The 21204-nt window shown below is 46.3% G+C and overlaps 1 protein-coding gene across 2 annotated transcripts in view; it reads left to right on the top strand.

The window, feature by feature from the left end:
- CACNA1I (calcium voltage-gated channel subunit alpha1 I) overlaps positions 1 to 20883 on the top strand; it is a 225976-nt gene extending 205093 nt beyond the window's left edge. For both annotated transcript variants that reach the window (XM_054016232.1, XM_054016231.1), the window contains 8 exons: positions 2959 to 3037; positions 3963 to 4084; positions 5475 to 5804; positions 7181 to 7327; positions 15743 to 15859; positions 16609 to 16774; positions 17882 to 18078; positions 20085 to 20883. In XM_054016232.1, coding sequence (XP_053872207.1) covers positions 2959 to 3037; positions 3963 to 4084; positions 5475 to 5804; positions 7181 to 7327; positions 15743 to 15859; positions 16609 to 16774; positions 17882 to 18078; positions 20085 to 20792 — 1866 coding nt within the window. In that variant the 3' untranslated portion in view covers positions 20793 to 20883. The remainder of the gene's footprint in view (positions 1 to 2958; positions 3038 to 3962; positions 4085 to 5474; positions 5805 to 7180; positions 7328 to 15742; positions 15860 to 16608; positions 16775 to 17881; positions 18079 to 20084) is intronic.
- Positions 20884 to 21204: the final 321 nt, after the last annotated feature.

The following is a 21204-nucleotide window of genomic DNA, read 5'->3' as shown; positions in this document are numbered from 1 at the left end:
AAATGCCTCCTGAAAGGCAGCTAGACGGAAGGATTTCACGAGCTGTGAGTGGCAGCTGTTTTGGAATGAGTTATTCATGCGCCACTTCATGCAGGCATCAGGCCCGCTGAGAGAAGCCCCCGTGATGGATGAGCAGCCAGAGAGACCGTTCTCTTCTCTTTTGGATCCTCCAGAGAGACATGTTAAGGAAGGAATAATGGCCCCAAGTAGCTCTATTGATCATAGATCAGATCATTCCTCTGGCAGGCCCAGAGTAGACAGTAATCTTATCTGATATCGAAATGTACAGGCATTTGTCAGCTGATTTATCAGGTAACACACCAGTGTTCGTGAATGAGGCTGGGCTGAAAATCAATCTGGGGACAGCACGAGCAGTTACACAAGGAGCTTAATTCTGATATTTGTGTCACTAAACCGTGTCCATCTGAATTAAAGGAAATCACCTGGCACAAGAACGAGATGGAAACACAGTTTCCAGTCTTCGCTGAATTCTGGGCTTCATCTGACTTCCCTCTATTTATTGAGATTCTTTATTTATCACAGTAGCAGTGAGGTGCTCCAACTTAGACCAGGGCCCTATTGTGCTTGATGCTATAATGGAATCATAGAGATGTAGGGCTGGAAGGAACTTCGAGAGGCCATCCTGTCCAGTCCCGTGTGCTGAGGCAGGACCAAGGAAACGTAGAGAAACCCTGACAGGTGTTTGTCCAACCTGTTCTTAAAACCTTCCAGTGACAGGGATTCTGCAAGCTTCCTTGGTAACCTGTTCCAGTTCTTAACTACCCTGATAGTTAGAAAGTTTTTCCATATATCTAACTTAAATCTCCCTGCTGCAGATTAAGCTGATTACTAGTCCTTCAGTGGACATGGAGAACAAGTGGTCACTGTCCTCTTTATAACAGCCCTTAACATATTTGACAACTGTTATCAGGTCCCCCCTCAGTCGTCTTTTCTCAAGACTAAACATGCCCAGTTTTTTTAACCTTTCCTCATGGGTCAGATTTTCTAAACCTTTTTATCATTTTTGTATAATATGCAGAGTAAGAGACAGACCCTGCCTCAAAGAGTTTACAGTCTAACTAAACAACGTCAGTTGTATTTTCTCCATTTTACAGATGGGGAAACTGAGCCACCAAGCTGCAGTAAGTCGCTTAGGGTCACTTAGGGATTCTGGGGCAGAGCTGAGAATTGAACCCAGATCTTCTGAATCCCAAGGCAGTACCTTGGTCACAAGGTCACCATTCTTCCATGCTTGATAAATCCTGGGTTTTTCACATTATTTCACCAAAGAACCTCACTGCTAAGCAAGAGTTCTTAATATCTGCCCCTGCACACACAAACAACTATTAAAAGAAGGTGCCCCCTTGCAAGGAGTACTGGGTCCAGGAATTTCCAGTAGGAATTTCTGGCACTGAAGGAGTCTAGTCAGGACCTTCCTATCTGATGGCCCTTGATTCTGTAATAGGGAAAGGTTGACTTCATTTAATAAAGTTACATTATGGAGGCATCAAAAATGACTCCACAGTCAAAATTGTGTTAAAATGTGCTCTTAAGGCAATACTAGAACCCCTCTGTTTCACATTTAAATGATTTAATTTAGTCTCTATATTTTACACACTAACTCTTCAGGGGACAATTGAATTATCCATAATACTATTTTTCTCCAGGATTTATTAACATTGGTAGAAGAAGTGTTTTAAAACAATCTCTCCTTTCCCTGGCACTCTCTTCTCCTCTAGACCTTTCTCTTTATACTATAGAGCAGAGAGTCATCAATGATTTTACGTGCTAATGGCATGGAAGGCTTCTCTGGCTGTCCTGTTTGAATCCCCTGCCTGTCTTTGTTACTCTGCAACCTTCTGAAAAGTGAATAAATATGTAATTTAAAAAAAAATCCCTCTCCTCCCCCATTCAATGTGTACGCACAAGTGCATACACACACACATGTGCTGACATGACATCTCACACACAGGCTGCTTTTCAAATTTTTAAATGTAACCAGACCATAGCTACTCCCAGCCTTTTCTGCTGCTGCCCAGTCTGCCTTCTGGACACACTGTCCTGTTCCTCACACTCCCCTCTGCAGACAACGGAGCCAGGAATAGGAGAGGCAAGCAGGGATATTGGGGAGGGGTAACAGGGGAGTTCTTTCCCCTGTTACTGCTGGCACAGTTCCCGTGGTGCACCAGACAGCAGCCCCATGGGAAGCCCTGCAAGTGCCAATAGCTGGGGGCATAGAAACTGGGCTCTCTCCCACAGGCTACCTGCTCCTTCCATTCCAAGCTCCTCACACACAGGCCTAGTTCCCTACTTGAGTCCCTGCAGTCTCTCTTCTCCCTTGTTCCCCTCCCACCACACACGTCAGGAGGGCCTGGTTCATTCCTTCTGCCCCCTGCCACATGCCTACTCCCGTGGTGCTCGCTGATAGACCTGCTCTCACCCTCTTCTGCCCCCACATTTGACTAGTACCTTAACTCCCACAATGCACTAGGCAGCAGCACTGAGGGAGAGCTGGGCAGCTGGGGAGGGGGGCTCTCCAGGGTCAAATTTTACTCTCGGCTCATACTTTGTCACGTGTGATAGGCTTCACGACACATATGTGCCTAAATGTGATTATCTTCATCTCTCTGGGCTTGAAGTCTGAGGGGTGGGATTGTGAGGAACTGGATGACCGGCTATAGGCTACAAATGAAAGGAGCTGTGATGGCTGTGAGTGGCTTTGAGGGTTATGATGTTTGGGTAAGAAGGCCTGGGGAGATGAGGTTGCTGTGAGCATGACTGGTGGCTTCCTGGGTTCTGAGTGGTTGTGTGCATGAAGTTCCTAAAGGTTTTGGAGTGGAAATATTTGATGGTGTTCTGTTGCTGCTGCTTGAGTGATGCTATCTGGCTTGGCCTGGTGTTATTCAGTCTCACCTGGCTTGGCGTGGGTTAGGCTGATACGGTTCGGTTTGGTTTCAGGTGGGGAACCTCGGACTGCTCTTCATGCTCCTCTTTTTCATCTACGCTGCTCTAGGAGTGGAGCTCTTTGGGAAGCTGGGTAAGTTTCAAGCATGCCATGCTCTTGGGTGAGCCACAGAATTGCAAAAAAAAAAAAAAAAAAAAAAAAGTCAGTTTCCCATATTGCAGCAGGCCCTGTTCTGATTTAATGAAAAGGCTCGGTATTCTGATGACCTTTATCCTCCACTCTGGGTATTTGCCGTGATAGGAATTTCCGTCTTTCAAAAAAACCTGTCTGAAAATGAGAGAGATAGATGGCTTGCTCTCATTCTTAAATCTTTGCTTTCCATGCACTGCCTCAGCAAATCAGCTCCTGTCTGTCCCAATGCCAGCCAAATAGCTACAGGGAAGACTCAGGAGAAATTCATGTACTCCTCTGGTCCATGTTGACATGTATCAATGCGCAAAACTTTCAGCCAAGTAAATGAAGAGGGGCAGAAAATCTTCTTTCACGCCAAGAGGATTAGGCCCTTGATCAAGTGACTACTGCTGAGTGTTGTGGGGGTAGCATTTTACCACTCTTACTAGTATGCTGAGTACGTCTAGCTCACATGCACTTGCTATGCTGCTGACTGTAGCAGGTACACCCTCAAAATCCCTTCATTTTAATGGTGCCAGCACAGCAAGCTTGCAGACATGGATCGGCAGCCATGGGGTAAGGGAGAACTATGTTTTGGACTATTAAGCATGCTGGGAGACATCCCTGGGAAATGAGTTATGCTGATTGATATCCTGGGGTTGGGGTGATTATTCTGATACTGCTAGACAATGTCCAACCATTGGTCATTACTGTCATGGACCCAGCCCATGGGACTATAGACTGGAGCCACTGAGTGTAGACTTCTGGATGTGAAGCCAATAAACTCAGAGTGGAATGGTCACAGGGGGTCTTATTCTGAGTCCCTGGCACACTCTGGGAGCTAGGAACATATCCATTGCACAATTATAAATCCCTTCTTTTGCAGTGTGCAATGACGAGAACCCCTGTGAGGGCATGAGCCGCCATGCCACCTTTGAGAACTTTGGGATGGCCTTCCTCACGCTCTTCCAGGTCTCCACTGGCGACAACTGGAATGGAATCATGAAGGTAACATGGGCCTCCGAGAAGGAGAAATTCTACGCTGGAGTGGGAGGGATCAGCACTGCTTGGAACTGTCAGTGACTGGGACATGGATGGCCATGCCTAGGGGTTAGAGCAGGCGTCAGAACCGGAGTCAGAGGCCCAATGCCAGAGCCAAGGGTCACAGCCGGAATCAGGAATCAGGGTCCAGGGTCAAAACTGGGTTACCTGGAGTGAGGCTAGGTAGGAGCAGGGCTGGGTCCAAGACAGAAGCTGTTGCAGCCAGGGACAAATACTTAAAGCAGCAGCTGCTGCTGGGTTTAAGAGCCGGTCTGCTGACTCTTCCAGTCAGTGAGACAGTATAACCTATTAGGCAATCTACTACAGGCCAGCTGCACTCATTGGGGGCCTGGAGACTGGATCTGTTGCAGGCCCTGTTTTCTGACAAGAACTGTTTTCATAGGAGCTAGATGATGGGGAGAGATAGCTCGGTGCTTTGAGCATTGGCCTACTAAACCCAGGGTTGTGAGTTCAATCCTTGAGGGGGCCATTTAGGGATCTGGGGCAAAAATCTGTCTGGGGATTGGTCCTGCTTTGATCAGGGGGTTGGACTAGATGACCTCCTGAGGTCCCTTCCAACCCTGATACCAAAAAAAAAAAAAAAAAAAAAAAAGTAGTAGATGTTGGCTTGCCAGTTCAGACCACTGGCCCATCTAGTCCAGTATCCTACCTCCTGCCAGATTCGATCAGACCATTGGCCCATCTAGTCTTGCAGGCAGCTGGCGGAGAGAAGTGCAAACTCTCTCCTCAAGGAGCAGGACAACAGTGTGGCCATGCTGAGAAGGGAGATTCACCGCCATCACCACCCTAGCCCCTTCTCCCCGGCTGAATCGGGGGCGCATTTGGTATAACACACACCTGGAGTTGCAATGGGAATGGCTTGTGATTTAGAAACCTCAGGCAGATAAGTTTTCTCCCCTACGTTCAAATCATATTGCTCCAAATTAAATAGCTCACAGGAATTCAAGGGGGGGAATGAACAATTCTTTGGACGTGGGTAGTGTCTTTGGGAGATGAAGGGGATTAGGCACTTAGTTGCAGTGACTTTTGCTCACATTTGCAGGATTAAAATGATCACATTTGCAGATCTGGAAGGAATTTTCTCCCTAGGCCTATGGGGAAGAGGGCACCTGTTTCTGGAGCACTGAGCAGAGATTGTCAAATGTGATGGTCTTCCTGTGATTGCCGGGGGCACTGGGCACTGAGGATCCCATATGCTCAGACAGTACTGGGTATTGGAAGACCTGGCATTGGATTCTGTGTTTTTTGACTGAGGGAGCAGCCAAATTTAAATTCTTACTCTAGTCCTTCTCTCCTTTTTCCCACCACTTCCTCTTACACCTGCCCTTTCCTCAAGGATACCCTGCGGGACTGCACCCATGATGACCGGAGTTGCCTCAGCAACCTGCAGTTCATCTCGCCACTCTACTTTGTCAGCTTCGTGCTCACAGCACAGTTCGTTCTCATCAACGTGGTGGTAGCTGTGCTTATGAAACACCTCGACGACAGCAACAAGGAAGCGCAGGAGGATGCGGAAATGGATGCCGAGATTGAGCTTGAGATGGCACATGGGCTCTGCCCCCGCAGCATGGGCTCCCCGAGCTCAGGACGGGGAGGAGGAGGTGGAGGAGGTGGGAGAGTGGACCCTGAAGGACATCTGTGCATGAGATGTTTCTCTCCAGCACAGGTGGGTAAACCTTTGTGCTTACCAGGAAGACTGCAGCAGGCTGGAGTGGGGAAAAGGAGGGCAGTCTAGATGATTTAGGGCTTAGTAATGGGATACAGACTGGTGACTGGTTTGCATTCAGGTCTAGTTTGGGTGAATTGGGTTGTGCCAGTGCATTGGTGGAGTTGTGTGGGGCCAGGACTGGAATAGCAAAGGGTGCAGGGAGTACTACAGGACAGGTTGGAGGTGCATTGTCAGAGCTGTGCAGGAAGCTCAGGATTATGATAGGAGGGGTGCTGCAGGTCAAGATTAAGGTGCATTAGCAGAGTATTTTGTGTGGGGAGCTGAGGATTGGAATAGCAGGAGATGGCGCAGTACAGGAGTGAGGTGCTTTGGCAGAGCTGGAAGGGAAGCTTACGCAGTGCCTGTCTGCACCGGCGACTAGTGATGTTAGTCCCTCCATTTCACATGAACACTAAGGCCTGGTCTAACTAAAATGCGAAGTCAACCCAGCTTCATCGCTTAAGGGTGTGAAAAAACCACCCCCCTGAGCAATGTAGCTGTGCCTAACCCCCGGCATAGACAATGCTAGGTCGATGGAAGAAGTCTTCCACAGACCAAGCTACCACCTCTTAGGCCTGGTCTACACTGGGAAGGGGGATCGATCTAAGTTACTCAATTTCAGCTACATGAATAATGTAGCTGAAGTCAACATACTTAGATCGACTTACCGTGGTGTCTTCACTGCGGTGAGATGACTGCTGCCGCTCCCCCGTCAACTCTGCCCGTGCCTCTCGTGGCGGTGGAGTACAGGAGTCGATGGGAGAGCGCTTGGGGATCGATTTATTGCATCTAGACTAGATGCAATAAATCAACCCCTGCTGGTTTGATCACTGCCCGCCAATCTGGCGGGTAGTGTAGACTTACCCTCAAGGAGGTGGGTTCCCTACGCCAATGGGAGAAGCCCTCCTGTCAGCATAGGTAGTGTCTACACCAGGGGTTTTCAACCTTTTTTCATTTGTGGACCCCTACAAAATTTCAAATGGAAGCACGGACCTCTTTGGAAATCGTAGACATAGTCTGCAGATCCCCAGGGGTCCATGGACCACAGGTTGTAAGACACTGGTGTACGATGAAGCGCTGCAGTGGCACATCTGTAGTGTTTCAAGTGTAGACAAGCCCTACGTGCTGGATTCTGCCATCATCACTCACCTTAAGTGACACCTTGCGCCACGACCAGCCTCACTGACTTGAGCGAGGTTGCTCATAGAGTAAAGTGCTACTCCCTCTGAATAAGGGTGGCAGAATCTGGCCCTAAATTCGCACAACACATTAAAGCAAAAAACTCTGGGTTCTTAAAATAATTTCTCCCATCCTCCCCCTTTCTTGTCCCCTAGGAGAACTTATGGCTGGACAGTGTCTCTTTAATTATTAAGGACTCCTTCGACGGGGAGTTAATGATCATCGATAACCTATCGGGCTCCGTCTTCCATCATTACTCCTCGCCGGCCATGTGCGAGAAGTGTAACCATGACAAGCAAGAGGTAACCTGCGTGCGAGGATGGGGAGGGAACCCCCCAATACACACACACATGCTCATACCCTTGAGGTTTCCCTGAGGAGAGCTCCATAGATTGTTTAGACAGAAGCTTCGACCTTTGTTACTACAGTGAATTTCTGATATTGGCCTGTCCTCCTAAGCAATGGGAGACACGTATGTACTAGTGGAAAGCAGGAAGGAAAGGCAGATGAACCAGGAAGGATGACAGGAGAGAATGAACTAGAGGTGGAGATATCATTGCTGTGTATCAGTTTTCACTTAAAGAAGAGATTTGTTTATGTGAAGGACACAGTGTATCTTCCCCAAATTTTCAGCACTCAGGGCCCAATTCTCAGAGCATTTAAGCCTATGCTTAACTTTAAGCATGTGCTTTCTGAAGTCCCATTGATGTCCATGGGAGTTAAGCACGTGGTTAAATGCTTTGATTAATTCGGGCCATAATCAGTGAGGAAAGATTGGATTTTCAAGTAAGTCTGTTAATTAGTTTGAGTTAAAATTAGGGCTGTAGATTAATCGCAGTTAACTCACACGATTAACTCAAAAAAATGAATCACGATTAAAAAAATTAATCGTGATTATTTGCAGTTTTAATCACACTGTTAAGCAATAGAATACCAAGTGAAATTTATTAAATATTTTTGGATGTTTTTCTACATTTTCAAATATATTGATTTCAGTAACAACACAGAATACAAAGTCTACCGTGCTCACTTTATATTATTATTTTTATTACTAATATTTGCACTCTAAAAACGATAAACAAAAAAATAGTATTTTTCAAATCACCATATACAAGTACTGTAGTGCAATCTCAACAAGGAGTCTGGTGGCACCTTAAAGACTAACAGATTTATTTGGGCATAAGCTTTCGTGAGTAAAAACCTCACTTCTTCGGATGCTCTTTATCGTGAAAGTGCAACTTACAAATGTAGATTATTTTTGTTACATAACTGCATTCAAAAACAAAACAATGTAAAACTTTAGAGCCTACAAGTCCACTGAGTCCTACTTCTTGTTCAGCCAATCGCTCAGACAAACAAGTTTGTTTACATTTACGGGACATAATGCTGCCTGCTTATTATTTACAATGTCACCTGAAAGTGAGAACAGGCGTTCACATGGCACTTTTGTAGCCAGCATTGCAAGGTATTTACGTGCCAGATATGCTAAACATTCATATGCCCCTTCATGCTTTGGCCACCATTCCTGAGAACACGCTTCCGTGCTGATGACGCTTGTTAAAAAAATAATGTTTTAATTAAATTTGTGACTGAACTCTTTGGGGGAGAATTGTATGTCTCCTGCTCTGTTTTACCCGCATTCTGCCATATATTTCATATTATAGCAGGCTCGGATGATGGCCCAGCACATGTTGTTTCTTTTAAGAACACTTTCACTGCAGATTTGACAAAATACAAAGAAGGTACCAATGTGAGATTTCTAGAGATAATTATAGCACTCGACCCAAGATTTAAGAATCTGAAGTGCCTTCCAAAATCTGAGAGGGATGAGGTGTGAAGAATGCTTTCTGAAGTCTTAAAAGAGCAACCGTCCGATGCGGAAACTACAGAACCCGAACCACCAAAAAAGAAAATCAACCTTCTGTTGGTGGCATCTGACTCAGATGATGAAAATGAACATGCGTCGGTCTACACTGCTTTGTATGGTTATCGAGCAGAATCCGTCATCTGCATGGACACATGTCCTCTGGAATGGTGGTTGAAGCATGAAGGGACATACGAATCTTTAGTGCTTTTGGCACGTAAATATCTTGCAACGCCAGCTACAACAGTGGCATGTGAATGCCTGTTCTCACTTTTAGGTGACATTGTAAACAAGATGCAGGCAGCATTATCTCCTGCAAATGTAAGCAAACTTCTTTGTGTGAGCGATTGACTGAACAAGAAGTAGGACTGAGTGGACCTGTAGGCTCTAAAGCTTTATATTGTTTTATTTTTTAATGCGGGATTTTTTTTTACATAATTCTACATTTGTAAATTCAACTTTCTTGATAAAGAGATTTCACTACAGTACTTGCAATGGGGGAATTGAAAAATACTATTTCTTTTGTCTTTTACAGTGAAAATCAAAAATAAATATTAACTGAGCACTGTGCACTTTGTGTTCTGTGTTGTAATTGAATAAATATATTTGAAAATGTAGAAAACATCCAAAAATTTAAATAAAAGGTATTGTTGTTATTGTATTATTGTTTAACAGCGCGATTAATCGTGATTCATTTTTTTAATCGCTTGACAGCCCTAGTTAAAATTAATTAAAAATTGGCCCATTAAGGAAGTTTTTGGGTCTCTTTTTTTTTTTTTTTTGGAGGGGATCCTTCTAGCTAAAAATGGCTTCTTATTAAGGATGGGAGTTTCAAAATCACATAAAGGACTTAGGAGCACAAGGCCCATGGACATTCCATGAGACTTGTGCTCCTAAATCACTTTTAGGTGGTTTTGAAAATCCTTCCCTAAACCTTTGGAATTTCCATTAAAACTCACTGAAAATGCTGAAAGAAATTAGGTTATAATTAAGTAAAATTCTGAACAATTGTTGTACCTAACTGTTATGATTGTGGTTAGAGTTGTGTCAATAGCTCAGGTTATTCTTCTATATTGTCAATGTGATATCAGCGGTAACACAACCAATCATCACCATTCCCTGTCTAGTTAATTTGCATTCTACAGTTTTATTGGTTGAAATAAGTTAGCAAAGTTAGAGTGTCAAGAGTTCTCATTGGTAGATTACTCTCTCCTCTGTACATAAAGAGAGCAATGGATTAGCTCCATGCCCCTGGGTCCAAGGCACCAGGCCTTCTCCTCCCAGCCACAACCTTCTCAATGAGTCTTCCTCAGAGGCAGCAATAGACAGATGCTGCTATTCTTCTCCAATTGCTGAGTCTTCAAGCCCTCATCCACAGGGGGCATGTGGTGGTAAACACAAGATTTTGATAAGTGACTAGTAATTTGGGGTGCTTGCATTTTTGGGTGCCCAACTCAAGGCCCTTCAAGGGGCCTGATATTTAGAGAGTGAGTGCTAAGCACTTTCTGTTAATCAGGCCCATTTAAGGCATCCCAGGGTGGGCACCCAAAAAATGAGGCACCCAAAATCACTTGTTGCCTTTGAAAATCTTGGCAATAATCTTCAGCATCATGCATGGGGAGGCAGGTGGCAGGATAATTTTCCCACCCTCTCATGCAAGAAGGTAGGCAGCAAAATCACCACACCACCACCAAGGGGTAGGGTGGCAGAATTTTCACAACCACAAAGGGTACTTGTGGAGGCATCTTCCCCCATGGTAACAAAATTTTAGAATCCAAGTCAAGGGAAAGGGAAAGTAATAGGGCCAAAGAGAAAGATGATGAATCATGGACTTTCATGAGCATCATTACTATGTATGTATGTATGTGCTGCTGTATGCCACTGAATTATGGGTAGGTGACAACCAGCAGTAGCCTTGAGCACTCCCGCTAACCCTACAGACATCCTCTGGGTCCCCAGGGTCTCCCATGCCTACTTCAACTCAGCATGTCAGCAAAGCTTCTAAGCTCAGCAGAATTTCTCTGGCCCCACTTGGGTCTTTCTTTGAGTCATCTGCCCCCTACTTCTCAGCTCCCCCAAGTTCCATACCTTGATTCCAACTTCTGGTCCCAGATATTCTTCCCTGCAGACTTTTTGAAGTCTGAAGGATCTGCTGTGAACATTAGTAGATTCCACATTGGGTCAGTGGTTCCTGCAGACCTGTTAAGGTCTGCAGCAGATTCTGTGGACTTCAGAAAGTCCACAGGGATACAAAACTGGGAGAAGAAGCAGGAATCAAGGTTTGGAGCATGGGAAAAGAGGGAAGGCTGGTGAATAGTAGGAAGCTGATTTCCAGAGGATAGCTGGGAAACCAAGGTCATGCAGAGTTTCTCAGCTCCACAGAGTTCTTTGAACTCTGGCGCCTCATGGTTCCCAGGGCCCTGCAGTTCTCCTGGTTTACTTGGTCCCATTTCCTATCAGAACATAGGGGCTTCAGCAGGTTTCCTCCTGTCTGCCTGTCTTGTTCCCTATGTATGTCATAACCATGTCAAACTGTTAAAAAAACACAGGAGCTCTCCAGACAAAATTCCTTTGTTAAGGTGGAGTTAAGGTTGTGAAGACATACAGGAAGACACAAGAGAACATAAAACAAAATTTGGATTAAAAACACAGCAAGAAAAGTATTTTGAAATATTACCGGAAAGAAAACAGCAATTTCATAAAAAAAAAACACACACACAGACAAGCACAGGTGGCCAGAATGATAACCACAATCAATAATCATTTTTTTAAATATAAAAAAATTACATTAAAAGAAAAATAAGAATCAAAAAACGTGTGCTAAAAATGAGGAAAGTGAAAACAACTATGAAAGAATTGATTTGTAATTTAAAAGAAGTTCCAATAACCACTTTAGAATTATAAATTATTTTCCAAAGTTGATATTTTTGATTCATATAAATACATTCTGGAATTTAAAGGAAATTATTGATCAACTCATGCAGGAACAATTTAGCATTACAATTTAGATATTTTTATTTTCTAAATCATATTAAAGTAAAATTAAAGTTCAACGTTTTAACCAGATATATGCATCATTATTTTTTATCCATAATTACATAGTATAAAACTTTTGTGAAAAACAACAAGGAAATTCCACCAGAAGAACACTATGCTGTGTAACACTGAAGGCTGTCCAGATACAACCACTAACATTAAAAATCTAGGATGTACACAGACATTTCAAACACACTGTAGAGTAATGAATCAAAATGTATATAGACAGAGCACATTCTTCATCTGGCCCTATTCCATGTGTGTGAGCTTCGTCAAAATTATAAGGAAGCACCATGCCAAAACAGGTTGAAACCTGCCCGGTGACAACACTTGCCTACAGCCTTCAAGCTGTTCCCTTCTTATCTTCTTATCTAGGGCTTGATCCAGCAATGTACTAAGTGCTCCAGCTCAAAACACTACACATGCTTAAAGTTCTTAAGTATGTGCTAAGTGTTCTGCTCTGTCAAGCGAAAGTGGTCAGCACTAGAGCCATGCAGATAGTGAGGTTTTGGGTTTGTTGGTGATTCCAAAAAAATTGTTTTGAGCCGCCCCCAAACCAAAATTTTGAGCAAATTGAAAAGTAAACAAAAAAAAAAGTGTTTTGGATTGAACAAAATGTTTTGTTTTGATTCTGAGAAGTTTTTAAAATGTATTTGCATGTGTAAAAAAATTAAATTGAAGGAAATTTCTAAACAAAAAGTCATTTTGATCGGAAAACTCGAAAAATGTCAAAATGAAACGCTTCAACTTTTGGGGAATTTGGTGGGGGAGGGATTTTTTTATATAAACAGTTTGGTGAAGTGGACACAAATTTGCAAAATGTTTCAGTGTTGCCAAATCTGCATTTTTCACCCAAAAAAATGTTGGTCAAAAGATTTCGCTCAGCTCTACTGGGCATATTGCAGGACTCAGTCCCTGGAGCCTTGTTTTCAAAACAGTTCTTCACACAAAGATTGTCATGATTGCTTCCCTAGGGTTACCATATTTTGAGCCTCCAAAAGGAGGACACTCCATGGGGCCCCAGCCCCGCCCATGCCCCCCACGCCCCAACTCCGCCCCTTCCCCAAAGTCCCCGCCCCAACTCCGCCCCCTCCCCTGCTTCCCGCGAACATTTGATTCGCGGGAAGCCTGAAGCAGGTAAGGGGAGTGTGGGGGGAGGAGGCACGGCCCAGTCTGACCCCCCCGGCGTCTCCAGCCTGGGTCGGCTCGGGCCCTGGGGTGCCGGCCCCGGGTCCGGCCCCAGGCCGAGCACCCCCGGCCCGCCCAGCACTGCCGGTCCCCGGCCCGGCCCCTGGGCCCCCGGCTGAGCACCCCCGGCCTGCCCAGCACTGCCGGTCCCCGACCCAGCCCCCGGGCCCCCAGCCGACCACCCCCGGCCGTCCAGACGTATGGTAACCCTAGCTTCCCTATTTTCAAAGGGATGATCTGGTGGCCCCTTCTGCCTTGAACTCTATGACTCTATAATTTGTTATGTCTGGATCTAGTCATTTTTCTAAGGGATATAAGAAGTTCGGTGACTATGCATGTGGCCATCTTTGAATTTTTTAAACCAATCTACTGATATAGTGAACTGCCCACTGTCATCATTTCATTTTTACTTCGTCAACTTTATTCAGGAGAGTTCTAAGAAGTCTGTAGTCTATAGAAGTTGTAATATTAAAATATAAGAAGACCCTTGTTCTCTTTTCATGTCATTGCTATCATTTCATTTTCTGCCTTTATGAGGTTTGCGTACACACTAGCAATGTGTATTGATGGTCCATGGAGTGTTTAATCCGCAGCCCAGGGTTTGTCAATGAAAAATGGTGAACCTGTTTTGAGCCTGCTCGTTGTCTATTTATGACTTTGTTAAGTCTGTCTTTTTGTGTAGACTGCGAGATGGACTGATTTGCAGAATAGCAGTTCAACAAAGAGTAAAGTATTCTTGTGTTTTTGGTCACTGATGATTTGAAACGCTTTGTTATGGCTGAAGGAGGTTGTCTCAGATTTTTTCCTATTTCATACTTCCATGCCTATAGGGACAGAGTTAAGGTTGTTTTGGTGAAATGTTTGCTTATACATCATGGATGAGCACACATGTCGAATGGGGCTGGATTCAGACTGTGTTTCTAGACCATAAATTGTTGTTGACTGGTTGCTGAGTAGCATGTTTGACATAATGCAGTTGTGGGTTTCTGAGTTTGTTAATGCTCTGAGTTGGTGGCTTTTGTATTTGAGCAATCTGAACAGTTATACAACATGGTGTTCTTGTGTTGGAACAACCTAATGACTATGGATGTCAGGTCTCTTTAAAAATGTAGATCAGGTTTTTTCTTTTGTTTATTACAAGTGAATTATCACTCTGAAGGAGTCCTCTTCCAATCACTGACACTGGCAAAGACCACTAAACTTCCAGCCTGAAGGAGTCATATCACCAAATCATCTTCTTATTGTTATTCACATAGTGCCACTGGTGCACCCAGTCTGTTCAAACACATAGGAGGACAAGATCCCAGTCCTGAAGGAGCATGCAGCCCTAAATAAGACAGATACAACAACAATAAAGGATCAGGTGCAGGAGTAGGAGCTAGCTCTGCTCTAGAGACCAGTGAGGGAAGGCTGAGGGAAGGAAGTATGTTTGAAGAAAGAGAGGGAGGCTGGTTGGCATACAGGAAGAAGGAGAAGCTTTCCAAGTGTAGAGGAGAGATGCAAATGGGAGAAGGCAAAGGAAGCACTAAGGAGAGAAGGTTGGGGAGGGGAGTGTAGGGGGTAAAATGGGATGGGGGATGAAATTAACAGAGATGTAGGCAGGAGCAGAGCTGTGCAGAGCCTGAAAGCTGAGAATGGTGAGCTTTGTTACACCTGATAAAGAAAGAGGAAGCCAATGAAGGGAATGGAGGACGGGGTGCCATAGATAAAGCAACAGGGAGGAGAAGATGCTAGTTAAGGTGTTGGATAGATTAAAGGTGAGAGAGGGAAGAAGCAGAGAGGCCAGAAGGGAATAGGTTATAGTAGTGACGGTGAGAGAGAATCAAAAGCATGATACTGGCATGGACTGAAAGTGGCATGCTTATCCCTGGCATGAAAGAGCCTTCACACTATTTAATTAGGACAATCTTCATTAGCCCCAGATTGAGGGGGCCTTCTCCTCATCCAACATCAGAGCACACTCTGTTGTCTCCAGACTAGGGGTTTGTGTGCACAACATTTAGTTTGCAGCGAGGTGGGGTGTGAATCCACACCGCACTAGCCTGATGTGGGCTGTCTGTCTGCATGGACCCTACTGAAGGTCAGAGAGGACTAGATTAATGAACTGTTAATGCATGGCAGCAGGTCCACAGGGAGAGTCTGTCTGCCAAAGGCTAGTGCAGGCTAGATTCGTACCTCAGCTTGCCACGAACTAATTGTTGGTGTATGGGATTTTTCCCCACTGCTCTGTCTCTGGGGCAGACTATTCTTCCCAGACTAAGGAAGTCCTCTCCTGGCACTGACTCAGTGAGCCCTACGCTCGAGGAGCCTGGTGCCAGACTCTGACCCTGGGACAGACTCTGGATTCCTCTCTCCATCTTTCACACCAGGGGAGTCTTGATCAGGGAACCCATCATGGACTGGTTCCTGGCAGCTCCCAGTTTTCATTTCCGTGCTTTACTAGAAGTGGGTTTTCTCACCAGGCCTAGCTCTGGGTTAGGAAATACATAGTATAAATAAATGAATTTTTTTTAAGTCACTCTCAGGTGTATGGGCTCTCTCCCTGCACCCATCCAGCCTTAAAACAGCAGGATTGGTTGAGAAATAGATTCAGGCCATATCCTGTGACAGCTTCTTTCTCCTCCTGTAGGTTCAGCTGGCTGAAATGGAAGGCTTATCCCTCAACTCAGACAAGTCTTCTTCCATCTTGCTAGGGGATGATTTAGACAATCGAAGCATCTGTCAGTTGAGTCCTAAGGAGACCAAGGTAGGAGCATCCTAGGTATTTGGGATATCTGCATACACAGTGGGAAGCGTGTGCATCCTCCCAGGTCCTGAATGACACGTCCTTCCTTGAAAGAGCCACCATTCCTCCTAGCAGTGGTTTGGCAAGAGCCCATTCCTCGCTCAGGGCATGGGAGTGAATCCCGTGAGGGTCTGGCTTTTCCCAGTGGAGGAGGTTACAAGGAGTGAGTGTCTCCTCTCCTCTTCACTTCTCCATGCTGTCTGAGACAGGGTCCATCACAGAACTTATGTGCACACAGCACAAACCATGGGAGGGGCCTGCATCTTGGAACACGACCACAACATCTGTTGGCCAGCTGATCGGGTACATGTTCCTCTTAATGTGCCGAACTCTGTACCTCTGTCCCAGCGTGGCCTGGAGTGCCATGTATTCCCCTACTGGTCACACTTCACTCTCATGAAGAATGTGAGTGTCAGACACTTAGCAGCAACTCCTCCCCTAGAGACTTATCACTCAGACAGATCTGATGAGAACACAGAGGGGGGTGCAAGCTACAGCTCCTTTCACCGCTATCAAAGGCTTGCTTTGACTGGAAATATATTTAGGGGGATGGGGATGTAACCCTTTGGAATGTCCATTTGCTAATATGAATGTGCACTGTCCAGGTATCTTCATAATCCACCCCATCTCCAGAACTTGCTCAGGCAGCTTCACCCCATCCGTGTGATTTTTTAATTTCACAAAGGATATCTCTTCAATTTTTTCAGCAGGATGGCCAGAACAGTCCTGACTCCATGGGCATGGGAGAGTTGGGGGAATGTTTCTTCCCATTAACAACTACAGGTGCTTCTCCAACTCCGGAAAGTTACTTGTGTGAAATGGAGAAAATCCCTTTTAACCCCGTCCAGTCCTGGCTGAAGCATGAGAGTAATCAAGGTAAAGAAAGTCCCCTCTGTTCTCCTTGACAGTGTGGTCGTTTGATGCTAACTCCACTGACAGTGCAGACTGGTTCAGTTAGTCTGACTTGGCTCTGTTTTATTTCAGTAAGGAATACAGTTGATATGATACGGGATTTCACTAAAGAAGAATTCACTCTCAATTTGCCAATCTCAGTGTGGTGCAGAGCTTAATTTGTAATGAAAGAGGTGCCAGGGCTCAAGCAATTGATTTACATTCATAACTGATGCGGCAAGCTCAGAGGTGCTGGGGCTATGAATTGCCAAACCTAGAGGTGCTGGGGTTCAGTCCTGGCAAGCCCTGGCACAAATTAAGCACTGGTGTGGTGCTTGCTTGGTTTCCCTGGCACCTTTTATAGTGACTATTGTCTTTCCTCAGAGTTGCCCTAGACAGACAGATATTCACAGTCTTAAAGGACATGATTCTCTTTTACACCAAGGTCCCTTTGGACAGCTGAAGCAGGATGCAAATGAGAATGAGGTCCAAAGACTTCAAAGCCAGTGTCACGTCAGCTAGCAATCGGGTGGATGAACTGTGCTAACTCTGTAGTGTAGACAGTGCCACCATCTCCTGAGGCCATGCTCCTTATCTCTAGAGTCCATACTTTCATCTGCCTTGGAAACAAGAGTCCTAATTTCACTTCTGAGCACATGTCTCTGGCCTTATGGGGTCATTGAGCTCCCCAGTCACCTTTTTGTGTATTTCCCTTTTCTACTACTCTGCAGGAGCTCAGTTGTAAGTCCGTTGACTTCAGTGGAGTTGCACCTGGGTTAAATTTGGCCTATCATGTCTCAGCCTTTTTCTCCAAGGACATGTGGGGGGAGGGGGGACATGTTGCTCCTAGCTCTGATAATGCTTCCGAGTCTGTTACAAACTCTGGTAATTATGTGGAAAGTGGGACCAATGGAATGTGTGAACACTCGGCACTCCGGATCCATGCCTGGGAGTACATGTCACTAAACACCTTCAGTTTACAGGGCTTACGGACCCTTACCTTGGTAGAAACAGAGACTCCAAAGTGGATCAATGGACTCTTGAGGTCTTATTTTTCTGTTTTCATTCCACCTCCTTGCCCCACTCTGCCAGTTCCCCCCAGACCCTTCTCTCCAGGTACATCCAGGCCACTGTTACCTGTACCAGCGGAGTTTTTCCACCCAGCCATCTCTGCCACCCAGACTGGGCAGGAGAAGGTTTCCTGTCCACGCAGCCTTCCTAAAATCTCTCTGCAGGGTTCATGGGCATCACTGCGATCCCCAAGTGTGAACTGCTCACTACTCCACCAGGTAAGGGCCCTGCTTCCCACCAACCCACCCACCCACCCACGATAGCGGCCCCTCATGTGTACCCAAGCAAAGAGGGAGCTGAGGGGAGGAGAGAGAGAAGAAGGGCCTAGAGCAGATATGCCAAACCCACAGAAATAAAAACAGAAATTGGGCTTGTTTTTGGCTTAATTGGCTTGTGAGTTGCTTGTTGGCTAGTTTTTATCTCATTGTAGCTTGTTGCTTCTTTTTTTTAATTGGCTCCCGGCAAGCAGGGGCAAGCAGGGAGAGAGTCAGGGGTGCACAGCGAGCCCACCACAGTCCCAGACTGCACGCCAGGGGGATCTAGTCACAGAGTGTTGGGGTTCTTAGGGATTGGCATGTTTTGGCCTTGTTTTGAAATGGGATTAGCTTGATTTTGGGCTTTTGTGAAAGTTGGGGTGCTTATTTACCACATGAAAGTGCACTGGATCTGGGGGATGAAAGGGCTAGATCACTACTGGGAACAGAGAGTACACTAGGTTAAAGAGTTATTCATAGTGAGTACTAGGGAAGAAGGAGCTGGATGGCACTGGCCCTGTGCCTCCAGAAAACATGCACTGGCCTAGTTTGGGTCACAAGTTAGCTTGACAGCCTCAGTCTAGATCCAAGTAGGCATGAGTTCACATTGGCTCCTGAGCGTTGCCTCCCGGGCTCCTGCTGCTTGGATGGCAGGTATAAAGAGGTAGCTCCAGACACCCCTGTTTATAGGTTTGGTGCTGATCCTGCTAATGGCAGCAGAACACTTTCCACTTAAGGACTTGGTCTGGTGGTGGAGAGTGCATTAGCCCTTGGGTTCAACACATGTAAAAATAGTCTCGGCAGGAGTTAAAGAAGGTGGGTAGGAAGCCAGATGTGTTCACAGGGCCCAAGCAGCAGGGCAATGAAGTCCGAATAGAACTGGAATGGACCTTTCTTCATGCCCTCACACCCAGTGCTTGTTAGGTCTGTATCCCATCCAGATGGACTCTGTGTCCCTGTCCTTGTCTCTGTTCATATCCCATCTGGCCTCTATCTCCCAGGTAGATATTGCTGTTTGTCACTTAGGAGACTAGGAAGAACAGAGTAGGGAGGGGAAATAAAATGTATTTGAGAAACACAGGTGGTGGAAAGGAGAAGCCATGAGGACTCCCCTGCTGTGATTATGCTAAGGTGTCTCCTGAATGGCTCATGTTCTGGGCTGCAGGAGAGTGAAGTTGAAGAAGGGTTGGCCTATTCCAGAGGAAGAGAAAATCAGACACCCTCTAATTCACCTATGATAAACCCTGAGGTCTCCAGAACCCTTTGTTATAAACAACTAAAATGTGAAATAACAAAGGAGACCAACAAAACAGAGAAATTAAGGCTGTTTTTCCCTCCCTTTGGGCTCTCCCCATCTCCACATCACCTTATTGAACAATCCTGACCCAACGTTTTTTCATCAGAATTTGCCAGTTCATCAAAACCAAAATGTTCTGTGGAGATGGTTGATTTTGATGCAGTCCCGACAGATCCCTCTCTTGTTTCCAGTCAGCACACCCACCCAGCTCCTCAGTAGGGCAGGCTGACAGGGAGCTATGAGCCCTTGCTCCTCAGCAGTGTGGGTTTGCAGGGTATATGCCCCTGGGGCAGCCTTCCAGGTGGATTGCCCCAGAACCCGGCTCCATGGCATTTGGCAGAGAATTTCAGAATGTTTGGTTTGCATTTCAAATCCGAGTGAAACCAAATTTCGAAATACCAAAATCCATTGTGAAATAGAATTACCTTTCTCTGCCCTGCTCCGATTGTGACCTTATCACCTGATGGTGACAATGGAACAGACAGTCCCACAGCTCAAAGGCACCCGTAGAGGCTGAATACAGGGTCAGAGATGTTCTGACCATCTAACTGGTGCTTTATAGGAGCCCTTCCAAGTGGATTATAGCTTGCCACATTTCCGTCTCACCCCAGTTGCCCCAGATGCAAGGATCTGAGATTGAAAGCTTTCCCTTTGTTGCATATTGTTCTCTCAGGCCACGGAGAGTGACACCTCCCTCGATGACAGCAGGAGCAGTAGCTCAGAAGGCAGCTTGCAGACCACCCTGGAGGACAGCTTGAACCTTAGCGACTCACCCCAGTGCACTCTGGACCTCCCGATGGCACTGTGCCCGATGCCAACGGCTGCCACCCAAAGAACCATGGCAGCTCCGCTTTCCCCTGCATCCCGGAGGCGGAACCTGCGGGGCCGTGGGATATTCAGCCTGCAGAACATCAGGCGGCATCAGCGGAGCCACAGCAGCGGAGGGAGCACAAGCCCTGGGTGCACTCATCATGACTCCATGGACCCTTCTGACGAGGAGGGTGCGGGGAGCAGCCTGAGGGGTGGCAACAACAGCGAGCAGTCAGAGACCCTCAGCAGCCTCTCCCTGACATCCCTTTTCTCCCCACCCCCACCGCCCCCGGGCCGGGCCCTTGTAAAGAAGTGCAACAGCACAAGCAGCCTCAGCGCCAACTCCTCCTCCCGAGGGCCCACCACCAATGAAGCCAAGTCATTCTACTCGGTTGACCCCCGGGGGTTCCTCTCCATGCCCTCCTGGGTGACGGACTTCTGCAAGGACACCCCCTCGCCGGGTGATGGTGAGGGGTCGGACAGCCCCGATAAACTGGGGACGGCAGACCGCAGCTCCCCACTCCCTTCTGAGCTGGAGCTGGGCAATGGAGTCAGCAAGAGGAACAGATGAGGGTCCCTGGGGTAGGGAGGGGAGCGAGCAGCGTGGGCAAGGGTGCGCCTTGTGCTACCATTTCCCAGCAGCAATTCCAAAGGATTGTGGGGAAAAGAAACACGTAAACACAATATATAAATATATATATATAAATATATATTTAGTAAATACTCTGGTACTGTACCTCCAAGGTGTGAGAGAGCGAAAGCAATATGGCAACATTCCCGCCCACGTGCTGGACCTGGAGCACCACCGCAGAGACCCCAGTGATGAGGAGGGCACCGCTGGGCTTGGAGGGACTGGGCCCACCAGCCAAACACCTGCCCGGGTGGCAGCCGTTTAGTTATATACATATACATAGAGAGAGAGATTGATTTATTTATTTTTTTTACTGAGCGACTATGACTTCCAGAAAGTGCTAAGCAGGAGA

The sequence above is a fragment of the Malaclemys terrapin genome, chromosome 1 (genome assembly GCF_027887155.1).
Source record: "Malaclemys terrapin pileata isolate rMalTer1 chromosome 1, rMalTer1.hap1, whole genome shotgun sequence".
Lineage (NCBI taxonomy): Eukaryota > Metazoa > Chordata > Testudines > Emydidae > Malaclemys > Malaclemys terrapin.
The sequence above is the reverse complement of the archived record's forward strand: the minus strand, read 5'-3'. Positions and strand labels throughout refer to the sequence as shown.